The 22,120-nt window shown below is 42.0% G+C and overlaps 1 protein-coding gene across 3 annotated transcripts in view; it reads right to left on the bottom strand.

Annotated features, from left to right (window-relative positions):
• The window catches only part of DPP6 (dipeptidyl peptidase like 6), a 565,250-nt gene that overhangs the window by 489,008 nt on the left and 54,122 nt on the right, over window positions 1-22,120 (bottom strand). The window contains exon 1 of one of the 3 annotated variants that reach the window (XM_074868910.1): window positions 11,450-11,974. The exons of the other annotated variants lie outside the window; for them this stretch is intronic. Within the exon in view, the coding sequence (XP_074725011.1) occupies window positions 11,450-11,500 (51 nt within the window). The 5' untranslated portion in view covers window positions 11,501-11,974. Of the gene's footprint in view, window positions 1-11,449; window positions 11,975-22,120 lie in introns of those variants that run through there. 3 annotated transcript variants of the gene reach the window in all.

Genomic DNA, 22,120 nt, shown 5'->3' on the forward strand with positions numbered 1-22,120 from the left:
CACACTTATTTCGATATTTTTTTCCAATGTTTACCAAAACACATTTGCATCTGTATTTCATTCATACTAATCTTAATAGTTCTGTTACAATTCTCTACATGTTTAGTTATGTGAGAGGAAAAGTGGCTTACTATGAGAACCTCCAAAAGGAGAAAGCACAAGATACTGAATCTAGCAGAGTGGATGTGCCAGTCTGACGCATTTACAAGGCACAAGAGAAATAACCGAATTCACTTTTCAGATAGTAAATGTGTTTACTGGGCTCAGCTTATGTGATCCAATGGACTCTACTAGCCTCAAGCACAATTTCTCCTATGTACACCAATGACAAAGACACTATGCTATGATTACTTTACATAGCTGGGAACTAGACTCTCTATCCTCCAATCCAACGCTTCCTATGAACTGCAAGTTCTTAATGTGCCTGTGCATGAATTCACCAACTGCAGCATTCTTTGACATACAGACTCTAACCATAAGTGGAGACTGCATGTGTCCCGACTACAAATTTAGCTCGCTCTTTATTTCACTCCAGGAACCAGGACGTAAGCGTCTGTGCTTCATACATGGCACTTTACCTCTAAGCTGCTTTCCAAGCAATGCTGCTAGCGCTCTGCAAAAGGCACAGTTCACGAAGACAGTCCACTCCAGAGCCTGCCCCACAAAGACAGTGCACTTAGGTCACACCTCCTCTTCCTGCAACTCTCCCTCAGCTTGTCTCAGTAGACCTTGTACTTTTAACCCCTGCATGCAGCACACACACATTTGTATGTCACAGAACAGAAACATCATTCAGAAGGACTGAATCCTGCCCTTCGAACTGAAAACATACATGCAAATTATTTTAATTACAGTAGCAACAAGGCCACTTGGGGACTGGGGGGTTCCTGCCAAGTGATGTGCAACATGGACTCCAACAGTCACTTCCAGAGAGTGCCTGAGCAGCATGGCCACAAGCTGGTTCACAGCAATTGCTCTCTTCCTTCTACAGCATACAAAGCATACAAAGATTAGCAAGCAAGCAATGAATGTTAGCAACCATCAATAACTATCAATTTAGGATAGATCCAGGCTGTGACTGAAGACTGAAAGCTTCCCCATACCTAAATGCAAATTGCCCAAAGCCTTCCAATCTTTCCATTGTCCTACCTTTCTTTACCCGCATCTATTCATAACATGTCTTCTTTAATATAGCAGGAAGCAGAGAGCTCAGGATAGCACTACAGCCATTTGTCACTGTTCGTGGATTAGCCCACTTTGTCTCAATGTTTTCTATGACATCACTGTTAATCTGCAATGCTTCACAAGGATATAACTCCTTAAAAACTTAAGAAGTTAGATTAAAAAAAAAACAACAAACCTGAATGTGAAAATTAAATACTAGGAAACTCTAGAAACCAGATTCAAATGTGATAAGCAGGGAATCTTTAGAGGAAACCAAGACAGCCTCTCCCTGAAAATACTGGAAAGCTAAATTTTGTGCCACTGAATTCACTAAAATGATCATACCTCTCCTCATCTATTTAAGCCCTCCCTAAAAACGTGTGCTTTTTCTCTTCATTTTAACCCATCAAAACACCTGAATGGCTAGTATGATTCTCACTGCTACATTTTCTCACCTTGGCCAGTTGCTTCTAGGCATACTGTGGGGTCATTTTCCTTTCTTCATTTGGTAAATAACAACCCCCTTATTTCTACAATGGGACTCCATCTCATTTCATTTGCTTTAGTGAATAGATAGAGAGATCACCTTTGACTTCATGTAATTTTGCCTTTTCTTGCAAGACTTTGGAGCATCATGCTTTCTTTTTTTCCCTGTACTGAATTAGAATTCTTTTGATTCCAATGGTGGTTTTTTTTTTATTGAAGATACAGACATGATGGACTCTGACTAATAATGCAAAGAAACCTGTAAGGACATTATATTTTATGAAAAATATCTGCAATTTATACGTAAAGCCAGCTTCAAATCTTAAACACTCCAAATCACAGACAGGTGAGGTTTAGGGACAAATACATGAATAATTCATGAAAGCACAGCCATTATTGGTAGCTTTATAGAATAAATAGTCCTTGGTAGACACTGTGAATTTGAAGGATGCACCATATTCATGCTAGCAATATGGAGCTAAATTGATATTTATGGTGTACTCACAATCCATTCAATTCTGTTTCCATTTGAACACACTGGTGAAATACAGTGCAATATTCTGTTTCAGTTACTAGCAAAAGATACACAACTTCAAGCAGAGCTCCTGATAGCCGGAGAGCGCAGAAGAGCTGATGACTGCACAGGGTGCGCTAGGGATCTTGTTATGCCAATTTAATTAACCTGGAAAATGCTCAGCTAGCACCATGCTCTGGGCTCGCACACAGATGGAAAACGGGCTGTTCAACTATTGTGTGTGCAAGGCAGACTTCTCATAACTCCCAAGTCAGCAGAAACATTTAAGCATATGCTTACCATTAATGTTAAACAGGTGCTTAAGTACACTGCTGAACAGGGAACATCACAAGGAACACGCCTCTGGAGTACGTGATTTTTGCTTTAATTGTTATTGCATACATACAGATTTTATTTATTTGTTGCCCTTAGATATTACCAACAACCTTCTTTCCCTACCAAGACCACAGATCTGTTAAAATCTTAATAAGAAAATGGTGAGAGATGCTCTCTTTACAAAAACCAAGGTGTATCTGTAAAGGTGTATCCAAGATACTGGAATAAATAAGGAGTTAAGTAAATTTTATTTTTAAAATTTCTGGAATATTTTATAGATTTTGATTCCTACAAGCATGTCCAAAACCAGCTGAATAGTATCTTCCTTAATGAAGTTTTCAACAAATTATAAATGTAAACGTACATGATTAATGCAAATAAAATGCACAGAGAATAACATAAAAGCAACAGGGAATATAGCATGAACTTCCCTTCCTTGAGAAAAACTCTCAAATAGTGAGATCAAGAAAGGTTCATTCATACTGATATGAACTACAATTAATTTCTGAACTACTGCTCTACCCACAGCATTTTACGTATCCTTCATGTGGACCACAGATCCAGTTTTTAACAAAGTCAATAAACTCAGAACTCATGAATAGTAATATTCCTGCATTACAATCATTTGCTTTACAAACTAGATCTTCATAAGAGGTACTTTCAGCCCCCTCACAGCCGGATGAGAAGGCATTGATATGAGCATATTTTTCACATCCTCATAATTAGGCACAAGAAAAGAGCAATACAAGCTTATTTCTTGGTTACTTTGGTTATATCATACACTACAGAAGAACTACTCAGTATTTACAGAAAACATGCCAAGCTATCATTTCAATTTTTCTCCACATTTTTAATAACTTCAGTCCCAAATCATAAACAAATAAAAATGTTTCATTTCCAGAATGTTTTCCAGTTTACCATCATCAGTGAAAACAAACACAAGCAAAAGTGCAAGGCATGCAGCATGCTCTTTGAAACATCTGATGGGGTTCTCCATGGGGCACAATTTATAAAATGAGATGAAGTAAAAACTCCAGAGTGCTTTTCTTAACCTGCAGCATTCTCTAGGATAACTACCTCACTGCTTTTCTCCTGCTTGCTTTCTTACCCTGCCCTTCACCTTTTTTTTTTTTTGTCAACTCCAGTATATTTCACTGTTTACTATCTTTAAAAAAATACTGAAAATCGGTAGTGACACAGAACATGGTGGGGTTTTGTGTTGAGACTCAGGTCTGAAGGCACCTGAGCCTCAGACAAATTTCTTACTCATTTCAGCAGAGTAGTAAACCCATTAAGTTCAGCAAAAGTTTTGCTTGAGTAAGTGCCGAATAATGACAACAGAATGAGGCCATCTAATGTGTGACTGGAATTCATGCCAAGCCTAACTGTCTCTACATATGCCTGAGTTGACAAAATCTTCTGGCCAGAATTCCCTGTAACTTGAAAGGGATTTTTCACAGCACTGATCATTCTGCTTACCATCCAGTGCTTCACCTGGGCATGCAACTTACTACTGCAGCTAATTCCACTGTCTTGAATGGTCAGTTTTCTCATACTTGCTTTGGCTGGACATTTGGGTGCATCTCTGGGTAACCTCTAGAGTCATCATTTCATAGTAATTAGGGATGAGATGGTGGAAATATTTCATAGTTGGTAATAAAGTGAATAAAGATTCAGCCACATCACAAAAGAGGCCTTATCACAAACAAAATCCTGTCTTGGTTGCTGGATGCGCACCGAGTTTGTAGTTCTTCTATTTGCCTTGTAAGTGTACAGATTGGGAACCACCTATTTACAATCGAGGGTTGAACTCAGATTCAGCTACACATGCAATAATTCTCCTTGCTGGTCAAAATACCACAGGCGATTCCACTGCTCCTGTTCCTACTCTTTACTTCTACCGTAATGGGATATCACTGTCCATATAGATCCCATAGGGAACACATTGAGCTTGGAAACCACCTGCAAGGCACACCCTTCTTTCCAGTACACAGCATAAGCTTTACAACAGAGGTGCTCCAGGAATTCTCAGGACCTTACCGATATTACCACAGATGCACAAAGCCAGTTTTTGCAAAAGCAGAATCTTAACATAAACTTAATAATCCACTCCAAGGGCAACCAGGACACCACAAATGCAAACTTTGTTTGCTACACTGTCCTTAAAAGGGTAGAAAATCCATAGCATCTACAGGTGAATGCATGCTACAGTTGGGATACAGTTATCAATGTATTGTGAGCATTTGGGCTCTAATGGTTTATTCTGAAAATTAGATTTATTTTTAATTTTTTTTTTCCTCAACTGCAGCCTTTTCAAAGTGAACACTATGGGAACCTGATAAATGTGATGCTCCACTGGGAAGGAATGCCAAGCTTCCTCAGTGACAGCATTATGCATTAGTGGATTACACAAGATTTACAGTTCATAAAACAATTTAATAAATAGACTTTGCTTGTTAATCTCATGTGAGTCACTGTTTAGTTCAATACTGTACAGACAACAGACATACAAACACACAGACCTAGAAGAATAAATGCGTGTACTGCACTTGTGATTAGTTTAAACCATTAGGATTAAGTAATTTTAAAGCCAGAGGTGCATTATAACGTTCTAGGGCAGTTTGTAGACACGCAAACCATGGACCAAGCGATTTCTGCAAGATGGCATCTGACTGAGATGGAGCTCTTCTCCTGCTGCAGCTGGACTCAGTTCTGGGAGACCCAACCTGCTTCTGCACAAACATTCTGGGACCTAGAAAGAGTAAAGCTCCAAACTTGCAGCTCATGTATCCCCATACCCTGCTGCAGATGCAGTTGACAAAGCCTGGAAAGATGTACAGAGTAGTACCTGTCTCACGTAACGGCAGAGGCCTGATGAGGTGCTTAGTGTCACTGGAATATCTGTGACTATGTTTAAGCAATGGATGCAAGATCTAGATATCTGCAGAGTAGGTATTTATGGTTCAGCTAGTTCCCCATATTTCCTTAAGTCAACGGAGAGAAACTGGCATTTAAGAGTGCAGGTCCTCTGACCCACTTTACCCATCTACATGAAGATGGGATGAATCATGCCCCAGACTCCACTGACTAAATTATAAACAGAGCCCAGGCTGACTAACTTAGATGTAGATGTCTACGTTGAAGAAGCCAATGTTTAGTCAGAGGAATCCAATCTCTGTCTTGTTCTCATGAAGAACTTCAAGAGCTAGAGAAACTACTGCACTCTCACAGAGACTGCTCCAGTAGCTCATCACCTTCACTGTAAAAACTGGGCACTTTATCTTCTAGTCCAAAATGCTCTGACTCCAAATCTTGTTCTGCCCTTGTCAGCTACTTCAAAGAGCCTGTTGCTACTAGAGGTTTTGTACCAAGTGGAAGCGTTCTTAGGCGTGATTCTCTATTACCTTCCCCTTTATATAGTCAGTTAGACCAATACTAAGTGAGTGCAAAGCTCTGCGAAGAAACGTGACCTCCAAGATATACATGAGTGATACCTGGTGCAAGGGAACATGCTATGAAGTATCTTCCGGCAGTTGAAAGACTCATTCCACAGTGCAGAGAGGGGAACTCTCCTCATCAAATAAAGCCAAAGCCTCAGGCCAGCAACATCTCCAAAACTTACATTTTAGGTATTTATCTTTAGACAGAACAAGCAAATTAATGAACAGAAGTAACCTCTCAAATATGGATGACTGCAATGCTGTCTTCTTTACTGCGCAGACAGCTCTGTGGCTCTGTTGCTGCTCAGGGCTCTACTGAATGACAGCTGAGTGGGTAGCAGTAAAATTGTAACAGTCCCTCCAATTTCTCCTCTCTTACTGTTTGGGAAAGTAGTGGAAAGATTCTGAAAGGGAGGGGAAGGGATAGACTATCCTGTGAACAGTGAGATGACTCAGAGGAGGGAGCAAGCAAGAGGAAGCAGAAGAGCTGCTGGTTAATACTGAAGAGAGAGACGCAGGTGGGAGAACCACCATCAGAGTCAAGATTTTGAACCTTCCCAATATGAGAATTAAAGTTAGACCACAAGCCCCCCTTCATTCTCACATTGCTAAATAGCGAGCTACCAATGTGGACTACTTCACATGACTGCCAAGGTTATTCTGAGACAGTCTGGACCCAGTATTTCTCACAGGACTTGCAACTTCAGTGGATCTATTATCATTCTTCAATACACCGTAGGCAGGCTCTGCACTTCTATCCCCTAAATAAGGATGTATCTAAAGAGACACTCTACATTAAGTGGACAAGGCGGAGATCCTACTGGATATTTCCTTGTGGAGCTCTCTGCCATCCCACCTTAAATGTGCAAAGTCTCTTAATTTCCATCACTAGCAACATGACATTAGAACAGGCCCAGCACATCTTACAGCTTACACTGGGCCACAATGCAGCAATTCCAGTACCTCCTATGGATTGTGTACCCCCTACTGCATATATTATCCTAACAAAGGGGAATGTTTGTTCCCCTTTATGCCTGACCCAGAAAGGATACCAGACTCTTACAGTCCTTAAAATGCAACTTGCCTGTCCATAAACAGCAGCAGCCCAAAGATCCTCTGCTGCAATTCTTGCTCTAGTTTGGCAATTGAATTTCTGCCTGGCTTTAAATTTCAGTTGGAGTCATGATAGCTCATCTTCCCCTGCTTTCAGCTCTGGAGGATACCATAGCTCCCCTGCTTTCAGCTCTGGAGGTCCCTGTGTTTCAGCTGAGGTAGTAGACAGCACACAAAATCTGGACTGCATTTGGTTTCTAAGTCAAGTGGAATCTGAGACAGAGGGAAGGATAAAGTAGCAGGGAGTCAGCACTGGGTCAGAAACTCCACCACCTATTTCAGTGTGAGAGTTTCAAGAGAAATTAATCTCTATGCAGCTCCTTTACCCCATGGTAGGACAGCTGCATTCTTGGCTGAGAAACATTACACCATGTTTCAGTGCAATGTGATTGATCACTGCAAGCAATAAACCTGTGGGTAAAATACAGCGAATAAGGAAAATTACAATGGAATGTCAATGTCTTTTATTTATGTTTTTAATATTAATTTACTGCTCATGAGAGGTACCAGAAATACAAAATGAGCAGAAGCAAAGCTGGATTTTCTATTTGGCTGCACCAGTGTATCTCCAGGAAGAGCAGGAGCACTCCAAGGATGAGAATAGCTTAGTCTTCATGCCATTTGCACCCTTGAGGTCTCTGAGGTCTCAGAGGTGCCAGCAGACTTCCTAGGGGATAACACTTGCCACTGGGCTTATTTTTGGTTTTTATATGTACAACCAAACTGCAGCTATCAGAGTTGGGATATAAATGGTCAAACTAAACATCTAACTCTCCAGACTCTTCTACAAGTCCTCTCAATGAACTAGAACTGCCTCTTTTGCCCCATTCATAAATTATCACCAGATTAAAGCAGAAAAGTGACACATCCATCACTGTTTCTCTTGGCAGTTTCCAAACATTAGAGCAGCTGCTGGCTAGACTGCAATTCAGAACAAGAGTTTCACAGCAACATCCTTCTAACAGAGATACCTAGCTACAGCAGAGTCCTTGCTCCTTTTACTGGCAACTAAATGTGCCAAAATAACAGCGTGCTCACATATAGCACTTTCAATTTTGCCTTCAATATGCCTATGCACTCTCACTAAGACCATTGTTTCCACTCACCTAATTGCTTACATTGGAAGGTAGTAGCTCCTTTCTATCTTTACCGCACCTATACCTCTACCACATTGAGTTCTCAGGATTTGCGTGGGTGTACGTAAGAGAAGAATCTAGCATTACTCTAAAGGTCCTCTTCAAAACAGCTCTTTTTGATGTACTTGCTTGAAAATCCATTAAAAAAAAAAAGCTCACGTACATGATAGATCAGTCCCTGGGAAGACACAAGCAAGAGTAGAATAAAACAAGGGTAGTTGGTATTATTGTCCTTGACCTGACAACTGAACAAGTATGGGAAAAGACAGGAATATTTTAATGAAATAAATTATACAGCTGTATCTAAGGTTGGAAACAAATGTAAGTGCATTAAATTTATCTCCAAAAGTGATAAACATTTATCTCCACACCCTACCATGGCATATTAACTTGAAAAAGACTGTGGAAAACTCATGGGCTATGTCAGTTCTTACTAGAAGAAACCACTGTGTATTAATCACTCCCTACAGTATTTATATAGAATTAAGAGAAATCCCATTGTAAGACCTTGAACTATTTCTATAAGTTACATTCCCCTGGCTCAAATGATGAATGGGAAATAGAGCAGTAAAATAAAAATAGGCACCTTTCCAGGTAAATGTTGTTGTTTAAAAAAGCCAAAACAAAGCCCTGGTGAAATACTGTCACAGGGATAAAAACATTTATCTCAGCGTCACAAGAATGGCTTCGTTTTTGCTGGTCTAATTAGGTCATAAAGAAGTCACAGGTGTAGTGACTTCATGAGCTATCACCGCACTTAAAAAGGGCCCACTGCATGGCCAGGGACCAGTGTGCCAGTATTATCACTTGCTGTCACATCATTTTAAGAATGAAATAGCTCAATTTAAGAACGATTTTTAAAGAGAAGAAAAATCAATACATAGTTAGAAGCTTGTCAAGATTCTAAGCAACAGCAAAACTGCCAGAAAACAAACAAACAAAAAAAAGAAGAAAACCATGGTGGACTTTGAATCTTCAATGACTTTTCAAATTCTGCTAGGCAATTAATGCAATGCACACGGTAATGCACCTCCTGGGACTTCATACACACCCAACCCCATATTCTCAATGACTGCCAGGTATGTGAGAGAAGACACTCACAGCATTAGTTTTTGGCATGACTAGTGCAAGATTCTAATTTTACTTGGAACAAAAGTGGTAAGTAAGAATACTATTGTTTTTACTGATTAAGGAGAAGGGTAAAGAAAGTACTAGTCTTAACTTGCTAGAACTTCCATTGAAGGTGTATCTGAGATTTTGGGATTAGGTCCACTCATTATTATCTTGAAGAAATATGAAATCTGTCCAAATATCTTAAAGCTCAAATATTCACCTAAATTTAATTCTTGCTTAAATAAACTGCAGATCCAGTTGCAACCACTGACCAGATTAACACAGAAACCAGCTGTGTGTGTTTTAGGTGGCCCATAAAAGCACAGGCATTAATTAAAGAAATCATCTGTGTCAGTGTAAGTTTCCTTGTCTTGAAATTTCATTGACAGTGTCTCAAAAATGAGTTCTTCAAAGGAAAACCTTGCATGCAGGTCCAGGGAGACTGCCCTGAGTCACAGTAAGAAATAACTCTGATTTAGCAGCCGGGGGGGGGGCCGGATCCTGCTCCCATTTGAATCAGAGGCAAAACAGAGGCAGAAGGGTTTGAATTGTGGACAGCCCCTGCTACACAGCTCTGTGTGCTCACCAATCACTCCAGCCTTTGCTCATCTCGCAGAGGTGTGGATATGCGGATCCATTTTGCCACGCTCAGAAGCACCAGACAAAAATCCCAGCAGAAGCTTCAGCCCTTTGCTGAGTGGCAGTGGGGGAATCCCTGCCCGCTCATCATTCCCAGACTTCAGAGACCAGCAAGGAAAACGTGCGAGAGGTTTTTATTAATTCTGTGACATTGTGTATATAAATTAGATTAATCCTGTACTTTAATCGAACAATGTCATCTCAGGTGGTTATTTTTTCTTATTGATAGAGAACATCCTAATCAAAGACTATAATGACCTCCAGCATCAGTAGCTTAAGCAAATAATAATCTAAATTTCCCCACGTCAAAAAAGTTCCAGCACCAGATATTACCCAGGCATTTTAAAAGGCATAATGAAAGGAGTACGATGCAACCACACACGTTGTGCAATTCTCCTGGAAAAATGTTTGCAGAAGTTCCTGTTCAGTTCCCTTAGTTGAATTCACAGGTCACATAGCATTGCACCTTCCTCTTAAAAACTACTGCTGGAAAAAAGCAGTATTACTGGAGTTGGAAAAGGAAGCATTTCCTTTAAAAGCCAGCAAAGCATTTTACTACGGAACTTAATTAAAGGATGGAGAATACTTTGGCCGCTGCTTGAACACGTCAACACAAGGCATGAGAGAAACAGACACTACCTTTGTCTTTACATTTCCTCTCACAGGGGAGGCAAAATACAGATACGAGTGCTTTCCTTGAGAAGAGGGAGGGGACAGGAGACCAACAGGTACCCTTCACAAGCCTCAGGCTATTTCAAATAAGTTATTAACGCAAAGCGCCCTGAAGCCATCCCGCTCTCCACCCTGGGGTGCCCTCCGGCCCTGCCTCCCCCCGCGGCGCGCTGCCCCCCGCCGCCGGAGCCGCCCGCATGCGGAGCGCCGCACACCCCGCCACCCCGGCAGCCCCCCGCCCCGGTGGGTCAAGCGGCAGGCAAAACACACAACTATATTTCCATCAGCACAAGATGGCAACCAGCACTTCTTCCGGGAGAGCAGCTGGCTTTTTTTTTTTTTTTTTTTCCTTAAGGGGAGGAGGGGGGGGAGATGATTTAAAAGGCATCCCGAGTAGGTTTTTTAAAAAAATGGCATCAAGACGAACGTTTCCATTAGGAACGCCGGAGGAAAGGCAAGGTAACCCCCACACCCGCCAGCTCACACACACACATCGTGGTCATCAACTTGGCGAAGTTGGCCGTGCCGGAGCGAGCCGGGCGCGCAGCCCGCCCCGGCCCCGCCGAGCCCCGGCCCCGGAGCCCCCGCCCCGGCTGCCCCCCAGCTCCCCGCAGACAGGGGGACGCTCCAGCAGCCTCCGCATCACCGGCGACCCTCTTCGGGAGGGGGAGGACGGGCAACAAGCGAAGGTGCAGCCTCGCCCGGCTCCCCGGCCAGCTCAGCCCCAGCAGCGGGGGCTCCGCACCCACCATGCGGGGGGTGGGTAGCCCCGAGCCCCAGCAGGGAGCCCCGCCACTTACTTACAGTCACCGGAGGCGCCAGCAGCAGCCACTTACCATCATGTTTCCTTGCATTTTAGCCGTTTGAAACATTGCCTTTTCCTTCATTTTTGCCGTGTGTGTGCGTGCGTGTGCTGTTCTCCGAGAGTTACTTAATCCAGCGGCTGGATCACTTTAGTGAAGAACTGGCGTGCACTTGCGATGGCTCTTTTTGGTGTGGAGTGGAGGGGACTACGAGCAGCAGAGGGGGAGGGTGCCTTTCTTTTTTTTTTCCTTCCCCACCCTTTCAATATATATTTTTCCTTTTGCCCAGGAAAAAAAAAAAAAAAAAGGTAATAAAAATAAAACAGCCCCTGTCAAAAGGGAGGAGAGGCAGGAGCGGCGGGGGGGCAGCCACTCTCAGTCACCACCCAGATTCAGCTCTTGCCCTGCGGGAGCCGGCGGGCTGGGGTGGGCAGAAGGGAGCCGCACACACGCCCCCCGCCCCGGCCATGCCCGGCCACCGCCCCGGGCGGTCCCGCGGAGCCGCGGCCACCCTGGGAGACCAGTTGCAGAAAGAGGCGGGGGGGCGGTGGACGGGGGTGGGGGACACACACACAATCAATAAAAAGAGGGAGCTGGAGAGGGTGGAGGGGTGACTGCCCCCGCCTCCCCTGGCTGTGCCCTGCTCGCTGCTCTCCCGGGGGGGTGCACACGCTTTTTACAAACAGGAACCGGGGAGGGTGGGGGGAAGAGGAGCCGCCTCTCCCAGCGTTAACTGTTCACCGGCTAGAGCCGGCGCGGCCCCAGCCAGGCCACGTCTGATGCAGGGAGGGTGGGGAATAGAAATACCGCTGCGCGGGGGAGCGGGGGCCGCACGCCGCGTTTCCATGGCTGCGCCCCGGCCCCGCCGCCGCCCGCAGCCCCCGGCCCCGCCGCCCCGCTCCTGCCCGCTGGGTGCGCGGGGCGCTCTCGGGGAAGGGGTCGCTTGCAGGGACCTGCCCCAAGGCCAGGATTTGGGAGCCGGGGTGAGCCCCTCCGCACGCCGCAGGAGGGGGCAGGGGGATGCCGGAGCCTGGCCCCACCATGGGGAAGCGCAAAGGCACAGCCCACGTCTGCAGCTGAAGCCCGGCCGTGCCCTTTGCTCCTCTCTAGCAGTGTCCCCGCTTTTTCCGTGGGGTCTTCCACTGCTGTGAGCTGCAGTCCACCAGCTGAGCTGCCCCACAGGTGGCTGGAGCAGCTGCTGGAAGATGGTCCTCTCCCGCTGCCCTCCTCGCCTTGGTGCAGCTTCCCAGGGACACAGCCTTGCCACCCATCCCAAAGGTTTACATCTCAGCCTGCACATGTGGCAAAAATCCTCTCAGAGAGCTGTCTCTTTTGTCTTTCCTTGGTGCACCAGAAGTAATTACAGCCATCTCCAGAAGATTCAGGTGCCCATCGATTTCATTTAGCATGAACAGGGCTGCTTCAGATGTTGCCCACTCAAAATAAGAGAGAAGAAATTCTGAGAAGAAAGTGATTTGCTTAATAGCTGAGAAAGGAAACCAAGAAGAAAAAGCTGAAACTCTTCTTGTCATCCAAGGTTTAACCGAGCCAACGGCTAGAGCAAAAGCTCTCTTTTTTCAGTGGGGGAACTGCAGACCCTTCTGTGGGTCCTTTTGGTGTACCCATCTGTAGCACCTTGAACTCTGGTCCTTCACAGCTTGCAGCATCTTCAGTTCTCAGGCAATGGCTGTTCACTAGAAATAGGACACAACATGTGCAATGTCATAGTGTTGCTCACACTACATTTTTCTTTAAGCCAGCCAGCTGTTGAAGGATATTCAAATACAAAATGTCCCACCTAGGATGTTGTGTATCTTGAAAATGATGGTAATGGGGAAGTGAGACCCCAAGACAGTTGTGGGAAATGCCAACAGCAGATGATGCTGGTGCCCCTGACGATTACCTGTGGGAGCTTTTCTTCTACAAAAATGTCACCCCTCACTTGCAGGTCTTGATTATTTCCTCCCCTTGGCTTTATTTGGGAACTGCTTACACCTCATACATGGTGCATCTTGAGCTGGAAGTTCTTCATTATGTTCCTCAAACTCTCGTCTCTTGCTTTCTTCAATTTTGATGTTTTATCAGGCAGTTCCTGTTGCATCTCTGTATTTTACCCTCAGGTGTTTTAATTATGTATGAAGGCAAAATATTTGTTATCTATCTACTTCACAGTTAGTAGTCCCATTTGCCTCCTACGTTACTTTATACACCAATAGAATTACTTACCATATATTGAACTCTGGCAATAGTGGGTTTTTGGATATTTTTCCCTCAGCTTTATCATAATGCAGTTATTGAGTTTGTCTTCTTATTTTTCTTTAATATTTAATTTACCTGCTATTGGCATAACAATTGCTTTGATTAAAACAGCTTTGTTTAAAGTTGAGACTACTGGCAAAATGCTTGGTTTCACCTCTGACAGTATCCATTGTTGAGCTGGGTTTTTTTATTATTAAACACCAACCAGGGTGCATTTGGCCAGCATTTGTATATCACTATGTTTCCATCTGCCATCAACTATGCTTCCATCATCATAATACAGAGATTTCATTAAAAAATGGACACAAAAGTCAGTGTTTTTTAACACTGTGCAAAATGGTGACATTGGTGACATTGGGGCAAAAATATCCCATTATGAGAGAGCAATTCCTGATTTGCAGCTTTTAGTTCTCTTTTTTTTTGACTCATTCGACACTTTGAGAAAACACATAGTGAGCAGTTTATGTCTTAAAGTTTTATGACCAGAGTCCACCCTTAGAGGTTTCCAAAAGCTGACTGGATAAAGCTCTGATCAACCTGGTGTGATCTCAGAGCAGACCCTGCTCTGAGCAGGAGGTTGGTCTAGAGAACTCTGGGGGTCTCTTCCAGCCTACATTATCCTATGACCCACAAGATCACAACACTCCAAACTGAGTAACCTTTTCTGTTACAGCTTAAAATATCGGTTTAAGAAACAACTGTTGTGTCACTTCCTAAAATGTTTCCAAAACCGCATCCCTCATGTTCCCAAAGACTTTGGGTTCTGCCAATCATGACTTTGGCTGATATTTTTCATGTCTGAACCGCTTTCATTAATGGCAGATGGAACAACTAAGACTTGCTCAGTGTGAGACTAAATCATGCTGCAGATTTGTACCCCAAGCTGTGGCCAGGTGATTCCGTTGCAAATAGTCAATGAAACTGTTCTTCAGGTTTGGGACATTTAAGACAGCTACAACTGGTATTACCACATTACTCCCTCGAGTACATTAACCCCCACTGGACTCCTTCTCATCTAGCATTCAAACAACTGTTGAGCTTTTCTTCTCGATGGATGTTCTCCATGCCATTTTAATGGAAATTCACTAGAACGACAACAAATACTTACTGTCACTGACCAAGGAATCAGCTTTTTTGTGATTAGGAGGTGAAATGGTGAATGCAGAAAGATGATCTGAAACTTCTTCCACATTTTTGTAGGGAACATTTTTTACTCTCTTTGAATGATGTGGAAGGATAGCCAATCTCCCTGGGACCCAAGAAAGTAGTATGATTGCTGGTGGTTATTCTGTATTTAAGGCCAAAGATCTGGCTCAGGAAACCCCAATAAAACATGAAAATGTTTCTTCATCATGTCAGGCTTTTTATCAGAGGAAAATTGTCAAAATTCATGACTTTTGCATGGTTTAGTCTCAGTGCACCTCCTTTTCAGTAGAGTTACTTCTACTATAAACATTGGAAAATTCAGCCCAGACTCAGCTGCATCTTAACAGCAAGATCTTAAGGGAAACCCCCATATAAGGAGGGGTTTCTCTGAAATCTGTCCATTTCTATCCAAGGTGCATACCAGGAGGAAAGCCCTGGGAACTCAGAAAGGTTTCGTTTTATATCTGATGTAGAAATATTCTTCATATCTCAGGTACTATGACAAAACCAAAATGGCATCTTCATCCACCAACATTTTTATAGGCCATTTTGAGGAAATGTGCTTTTCTCATATCCCTCACAGAATGAGATATATGGGGGGAAAAAAAAAAAAAAATTCTTATAGATATTCTATTCTTTGTGGGTTTCAGTACTCTGAGGCTGACTTTCTTTATCTGAAAAGGAACACAGGCTACAATGCTTACATCCTATTCACAGTACTTTATTTAAAGCTATGATGATAAGAGAGTGGGAGAATTTATTTTATCAAATAAAACCCATTCAGTGCATTTGATGCTGGCTCTCCTTCTCATAGCCAAACAAGCCTGGAAACAGTCCTTCTGAATAGAAGGAAAGAATTAATTTCACACAGTATTAGCTGGCTGCACAGCATAGACTTTTATTTATTCAGTATTTTTAAAGAAAAATATTTTAAGGCTGTAAGACCACAGACAAATACAACAGTTGTTGTACTAAAAGTCAGTTCTAAGAGTATCAGGATTTCACTTCCTCTCCTTAATTTAAGGTTATTTTTTATTCTCCCCAGTAAAAGAATTTGTGTTTTCAAAATATAACAAATGGGTTTTTCTTCTTCGTCAGACCCTTTTGTGAGGATCCCATCTTCTTCCTGTCAGCCTGATTCAACAAGTCTGTGCTCAGGCTTTTCTCCAGCCTGATTTCAAGACTGTGCTCTCTATGATCAGGCCAAGTCATACTACACCTTTGCCCAGACTCCTCCCCATCCCTTACATCCCATCAAACCCAGGTCCACAGCACATTCTTTCATTGTGCAACCCATGTCTTCTTCCCTTCACTGGGCCAGTAGGTTGAACTAAGGGGAGTCTGATTTGCACTTTCTGTTGTGCAACCAGGAAAGCTTGTGCTTTTCAGTAGAAATGCTGAGGAGGAACCGAACCCAAATGCTTGAGATCAGAAGATCATTCACTCAGGAGGCCTCTAGCCCAACCTCCTCCTCAAGCATGGTCAGCTCTGATGTCAGACCAGGTTGCTCAGAGCTTTGTCAAGTCATGTCTTGAAATCCTTCAGGAATGGGGACTGCACGGACTCCCTAGGCAACTTGTTCTGACAGTTGACTGTTCTCACAGGGAAAAAGATTTTTCTTATATTCAGTTTGAACTTCTCTTGTTTCAACTTATGCCCATTGCCTCTCATCCTCCTGCCATACCTCACTGTGAAGAACTTGGCTCCATCTTCTTGATGCAAAAACTGTTGTCAGGTCCCCCCAAACCCATTTCTTCTCCAGTCTACCTCCCCCAGACTCTCTGCAAGGGGTAAGTGTCCTACTCCCTGACCACCCTGGTGGCTTTCTGCTGAACTTGCTCCAATTTATATCGGTCTTGTACTGAGGGCCCAAAACTGGACCACAGATGTGGTCTAATGAGTGCCAAGAAAAGGACATAATTGCTGAGGGAGAGATCATCTGTAGTACTTCCTTTGCTATTAACTTACACCATTCAAGAGGCATGGGATTGGTGATATCCCAGATAAAATGGTTGAGTGTTATATTGTGCAAACCTAATGGAAGTCAGAAACAGAGCTTTAGTAATAGTATTCCATAATGGCATTTAGTGGTACAACACAGAAAAAAACAGTTACAGCAAGCAGCCTTTTTTTCTTCTTAAGTGGATCAATTTTGAGAATTCTGTTACTCAAGCCATGCTACATGTCTATTCTGGAAAATCTTCACTCATACTATGCTAGAACTTTGTTCATGTATTTACAACCATAGTGATTGCTCCTTCTAGTCTTGTCTTCTAGAGAAGTCTAGGCTTGTCTTCTAGAGAAGAAATTGGAGAGACAGATAAAGTAAATACACTGTTAAATAAATTTTAAAATTACTTCTGAGGATTGCTAATTCTTCACGAAATTAGAATAATGACAGAGTAGCTACTGTTAAAAAGTTAATATTTGCTAGCTCTTACTGCATGAGGGTACTTAAGCCATGTTTGTTAACCTAAATGGGACAAGAGAGTCTGAAAAAAAGGGAAATTATATTATCTCAGAAAGCATCCTCTGTTTCCTCTGTTTGCTGAAGAAAAAATGAATATGATGGGGACCACTGAATTTTAGAATGATTTCTCTTTGTACCATTAACTTTTTTTTTTTAAACCCTTACCTGCATTTTTGTGGGTTACTGCCAACATTGTCACTGCATGATGACATTCTCCTCCTCTCCCCATGTTCTCCACCTTATTTTTTGCAAGCATGGCCATTTACTTCTCATCCCTCCCAGTGAAACACAGGACTTGGCAACTTTACATGCTCATGGAATTTGCAACGGCATAGCTGAAAACTCTTGCCTTTGAGAAAAGACCTACCGATGTGATTCTGTTACACCAGTAGGAATGTATTTTCCCAGAGGTATAATTGGACAGTTTATTTGTTATGTACCAACTCCATCCCAGGGAAAACAGTGGGGAGCTCAACATGTCTGATTTCTCCTGACACTACTTAGACACTAAATGCCCATATATGTGCTTTGACATTTAGTCCTTAGAAAACATGGTAATTTGTTACATTTGTCAGGGATTTGGCTTGAGACTCATTACCTCTGGACAGCTACCTGGAATACAGTCAGCTCCCCATTATCCACGAGTGAATTATTCAGCTGCAAATAGACCATAAGATTGGTACAGAGATTGCCAGCTTGTTTTCATATAGTCCATGATAAACCCAAGAGTTTACAGCCTCACATGGGGCACTGCCTTCATGTTGTTATGCTGACACCTCAACTAGACTAGACAGAAACTTCCACTGTGCCCTCATGAAAGCAGATCAGATGGGAGGTCTCATACTAAGATCCACAGCACTAATGGACATGCTATATTTTCACCTTGTTAGGTAGAAGTACCAAGCATATATTTCAAATTCTGGGACTCAAAATGAGTCCCTGTCCACACTGAGCACGTGAGGTTTCTTCCTAAGACAGGCAGCAGATAGACTCCATAGTGCAGCCTGGGCATGAGGCAATGTTGACAGCTGCAGGCTAGGACAGGAAGGCAAAATCTGGAGGATTTCTACCAGTACAGATTCCCCCTTAAAGCTTCTGTTTTTTCACATTTCCAGCTTCTAAACTCCATTAATAAAAGCTAAAAATATACAGTATTGAAATAATTACTTTGCCATGAATGAAATTGTTGAAGTTGCTATGGGATTCAGAGTAGGAGGAAAAGCATTCAGAATATACTTTCTGCATAACAATTGGGCGTATGAAATTTAAATATATGGGAATGCTAGGAAAATCTGGGCAGAATCATTAGACTCACTAGTGGCAAGAGAAAAGCACTAAGAGGAGGCATTACAAGACCTTGCTTTTCAGGAAGATACCACTTCTGGTTAATCAGAGCTAGTATTTTTTTTTAATTTAAAAACTACAAGTCCTGTAGTCGAAATGACATACACCTCATTAATCAATTCTAGCAAGTGTACGTTGGATTTTCAGCTGGACTTCACCAATTCCAGGGCCTAACCAATGGATCACGTGGTCTTTACTAAATTAAGAGTATCCTGTGCTACCCAGCTTCTCCCAGTAGAAGTGGGTGCTGCAGAGTTTTAAAAAACAAACACATAAAAATACACAAAAGCGTTACTAAAACATAGTACGCTAAAAGCAACATATGTGCTAAGTTTTTTCATGAACACTGAATTGAAAATATACAGACTTGCGTTAAACATTTGAAGGTTTGTTATGCAACAGATTTTATCCTCTAAAACAATTTTATTTTAATACCGTTCTGACAGTTACATTTTTTAATGACAATTATGTTGAGAAGGCAAAAAGCATCAAGGTCCCCTTCACTCAAGTGTTCACTTCAGACAGTTGATTCCAGCCAAGTTGGAAAGATATCAAAACCACAGGTCCTAGAACCAAGAAGAATCTCACATATTGCCAAGAAAATGCCAAGTGTTAAGAGCCAAGCAAGCTCATCCCATTGAAATCAGCAGAAGTCCTGCCACTGACTCCCACAGTGACAGACAGGGTCTAGCCATAAACTTTCCTTCAAGGTGCAACACCACCGTGAGTCAAGCTCACTACTGGTTTAAAATAGTACAGTTCCCACTTTAGCCAAGTAGAAAACCTGGCCCCACGAATGCACCTTCTTTTTAATACATGCCCTAGTGATGGCATATTATTCAGAAGGCATTCTGTCTTTGGTATATGTTATTTCACTATTTCAGTGCAGTAGTCTTGCAGATAACTTATTTTGTGAATATCAATCAATGTATTTCTATTTAATTCATGCAATTGTATAGGATCTTTTAGGTAGATAATTTAATGCTTGCCAACTTCCATTAATTTTTAACTAGACGTTCTAGCCCGGAAGACATACTGAAACATTCTAATTTCAGATCAGGTGGGTCTATGTTTTTATTAAAGTGCCAATTTTTTTTTCTTTCATTGTGATACAGATGATTAAATTTCTCTGCTAATTATCTGTATCACCTCAGAACATCCTGTGCCTGAAAAAAATATTTCAACAAAATATGACTACATTTAATTGCATTACTCCATTTTTTTACGAGAGATTGATATAAGCCTGTCAATTCACATCGAGTTCTTCTCCACCTTGAGGGCAATGCTAATGTTTCTTACTGTTGGATGATGTTCCTACCACATCTGCAGACATTTTTTGCTCTACTTTTCAGTGGACTTCCAGTGGAATTTCATTACGGTGGATGACCAAATCTTGCAACATAGGCATTACAACACACAATTTATTCTTCCTAGGTGTATGTAGTAAGTTAAATTCAAATTCTCAATTATTTGAGATAGGTACCTAAGTCCTTTTGAAGAAGTGGATATCATGCTTCCAAGTAATCTGTATTGTCTATTGGTGTGAACCAGTTGTTAGGATGGTGTTATGGCATTCACCAAGGTCAAAGATTTAGTTAATCTGTGTGCCAACACTTAACCTTCTTTATTTGAGTTTATGAAAGTGTGAACTCTCTGGAGCAGGGCCTATTTTTATCACATGCTGGAGCAAACAAGGCCCTGACTTTTATCCAACAATATAAAATATTACACTAGAATAGTTGTTTTTCCAGTGTTATAGCAAGATGGGTCCAGATCAAGAGTTTGTCTCTTAAATGCCTAAAATGTTTAGGAAGAATAGTCAAGGATCTAATTGCTTTTCTCATGTTTCAGCTCTAAATTGAGGTATTTAGAATGCAAATAACTTACATCATAATTTTGCCTTCAGTTAAGGACTCAGTGCTGCCTAATATGGGGCCAGCACTTTTCCTAGTGGAAACAAAAGGAGCTTTCGGAAAGCTATTATTAATTTTTCTAGATATCAGGTTAGGTTGCCAGCTTTGGGGTAGAAGAGCCAAAGTTTAAACCTGCCTTGGACCTTACTTTCATTAAAAGATATACTCATAAGCTCTATTTTACTTGGAATCGTAAATTAATACATCATCTTAATTTGCTTTCTAAGGCATCCTATTGTGTCTAATTTAGACACAGTCATTTGAATGTGGGGAAATGGCTAAGAAAGGAAAATGGTGTTCATTGCAACAAATGCTTGGAAAGCAGCAAAGAACAAGCTCTAGAAGTCCCATCAAAAAGAACAAGGATTATGCCGTCTTTCACTTACAAAAGCACAGAGACATAAATGCATAAACCAAATCCACTGACTGTAATGGGTTTTAGGAAATTCAGCTATTGGCACTCATTATGGGGAGGTGAGTGGGGACCTCTGTAGATGTTCAGTTAACTTAAGCAGATACAATGTGTTTAAAAAAATAAATAACAACAACACTGTTTTGCTCCAATACAGTGATGCAGAGAGTAGCTTGCTGAGGTATTCTACAGAAAGATATGAGAAAAAATAACCCTTGCTCAACACTTTGTGTCTCCCTCTCTGTAATTATGCCAGAGGACTAATAGTCCCGGCAGCTCACCTGGCTCCCGAGTGACCACCCTGCACAGAGGAGCACCAAAGCTTGAGCCATACCTTCAGAGCAAAAGACTTTGTGCCTGGAGTCTGGGGGGAAAAGAAAGCATATGCTGTGATCTGATCCCTGCGTTGCCATTATAGCTCCTTTGCACGTGGCACAGGGGAGCATAATATCAACCAGTGTTTTGGGTGCTACTACCTCTAGCAAGCACATTTCCTGGCTGATCCCAATTCAAGGGGTTTTAAAGATGTGTTTCCCAAAGCAGCAGTGCGTGAAGGATCCTGGCCAAGGCTGTTCGCAGGAGGAGACTTTGAGCTGTGGACCTGGTGGACAAGTGAAGGCTATGGCTGTGATGAAAAGCAGGATGCTTGTCTGGAATGCAGTGCGGAGACTCTGTGATTTCAGTGGGCTTTCATTATCTATTTTGTTTTCTATTTCAGTCTTACTTGTTCTCTTTTTTTCTGAGAGAGCAATAGAGTTCAGTGGTTGGTTTGGCAAGAGGATATTTACGTATAATTTTTTTGCATAACAAAATATAATTAGAAAATGTAAATATAAACTTAACTCCATTACTGCACTGAACAATAAAATGACCACAACACAAGACTACTCTGGCTCTCCGATAATTCATCATCCACATTATACACCACATCTCCATTAGGCAGTCCTTTTCCACAAAATTCATCTTGCCTTGTCATGGCTGAAAAACAAAACCAATTTATTAAGTATCAGTACAAGTAAAACAATGAAGTTCAGTGTTTGGAATACAGCAAGAGAAAACATTTTGAAGTACGGCTGATTAAAACCTTCTCTTACAGACAAGAATATATTTTATGCTGAAATTTTTTAAGAAAAAAATATTCTGCATGAGTAACTTGGTTT

The sequence above is a fragment of the Strix uralensis genome, chromosome 1 (genome assembly GCF_047716275.1).
Source record: "Strix uralensis isolate ZFMK-TIS-50842 chromosome 1, bStrUra1, whole genome shotgun sequence".
Lineage (NCBI taxonomy): Eukaryota > Metazoa > Chordata > Aves > Strigiformes > Strigidae > Strix > Strix uralensis.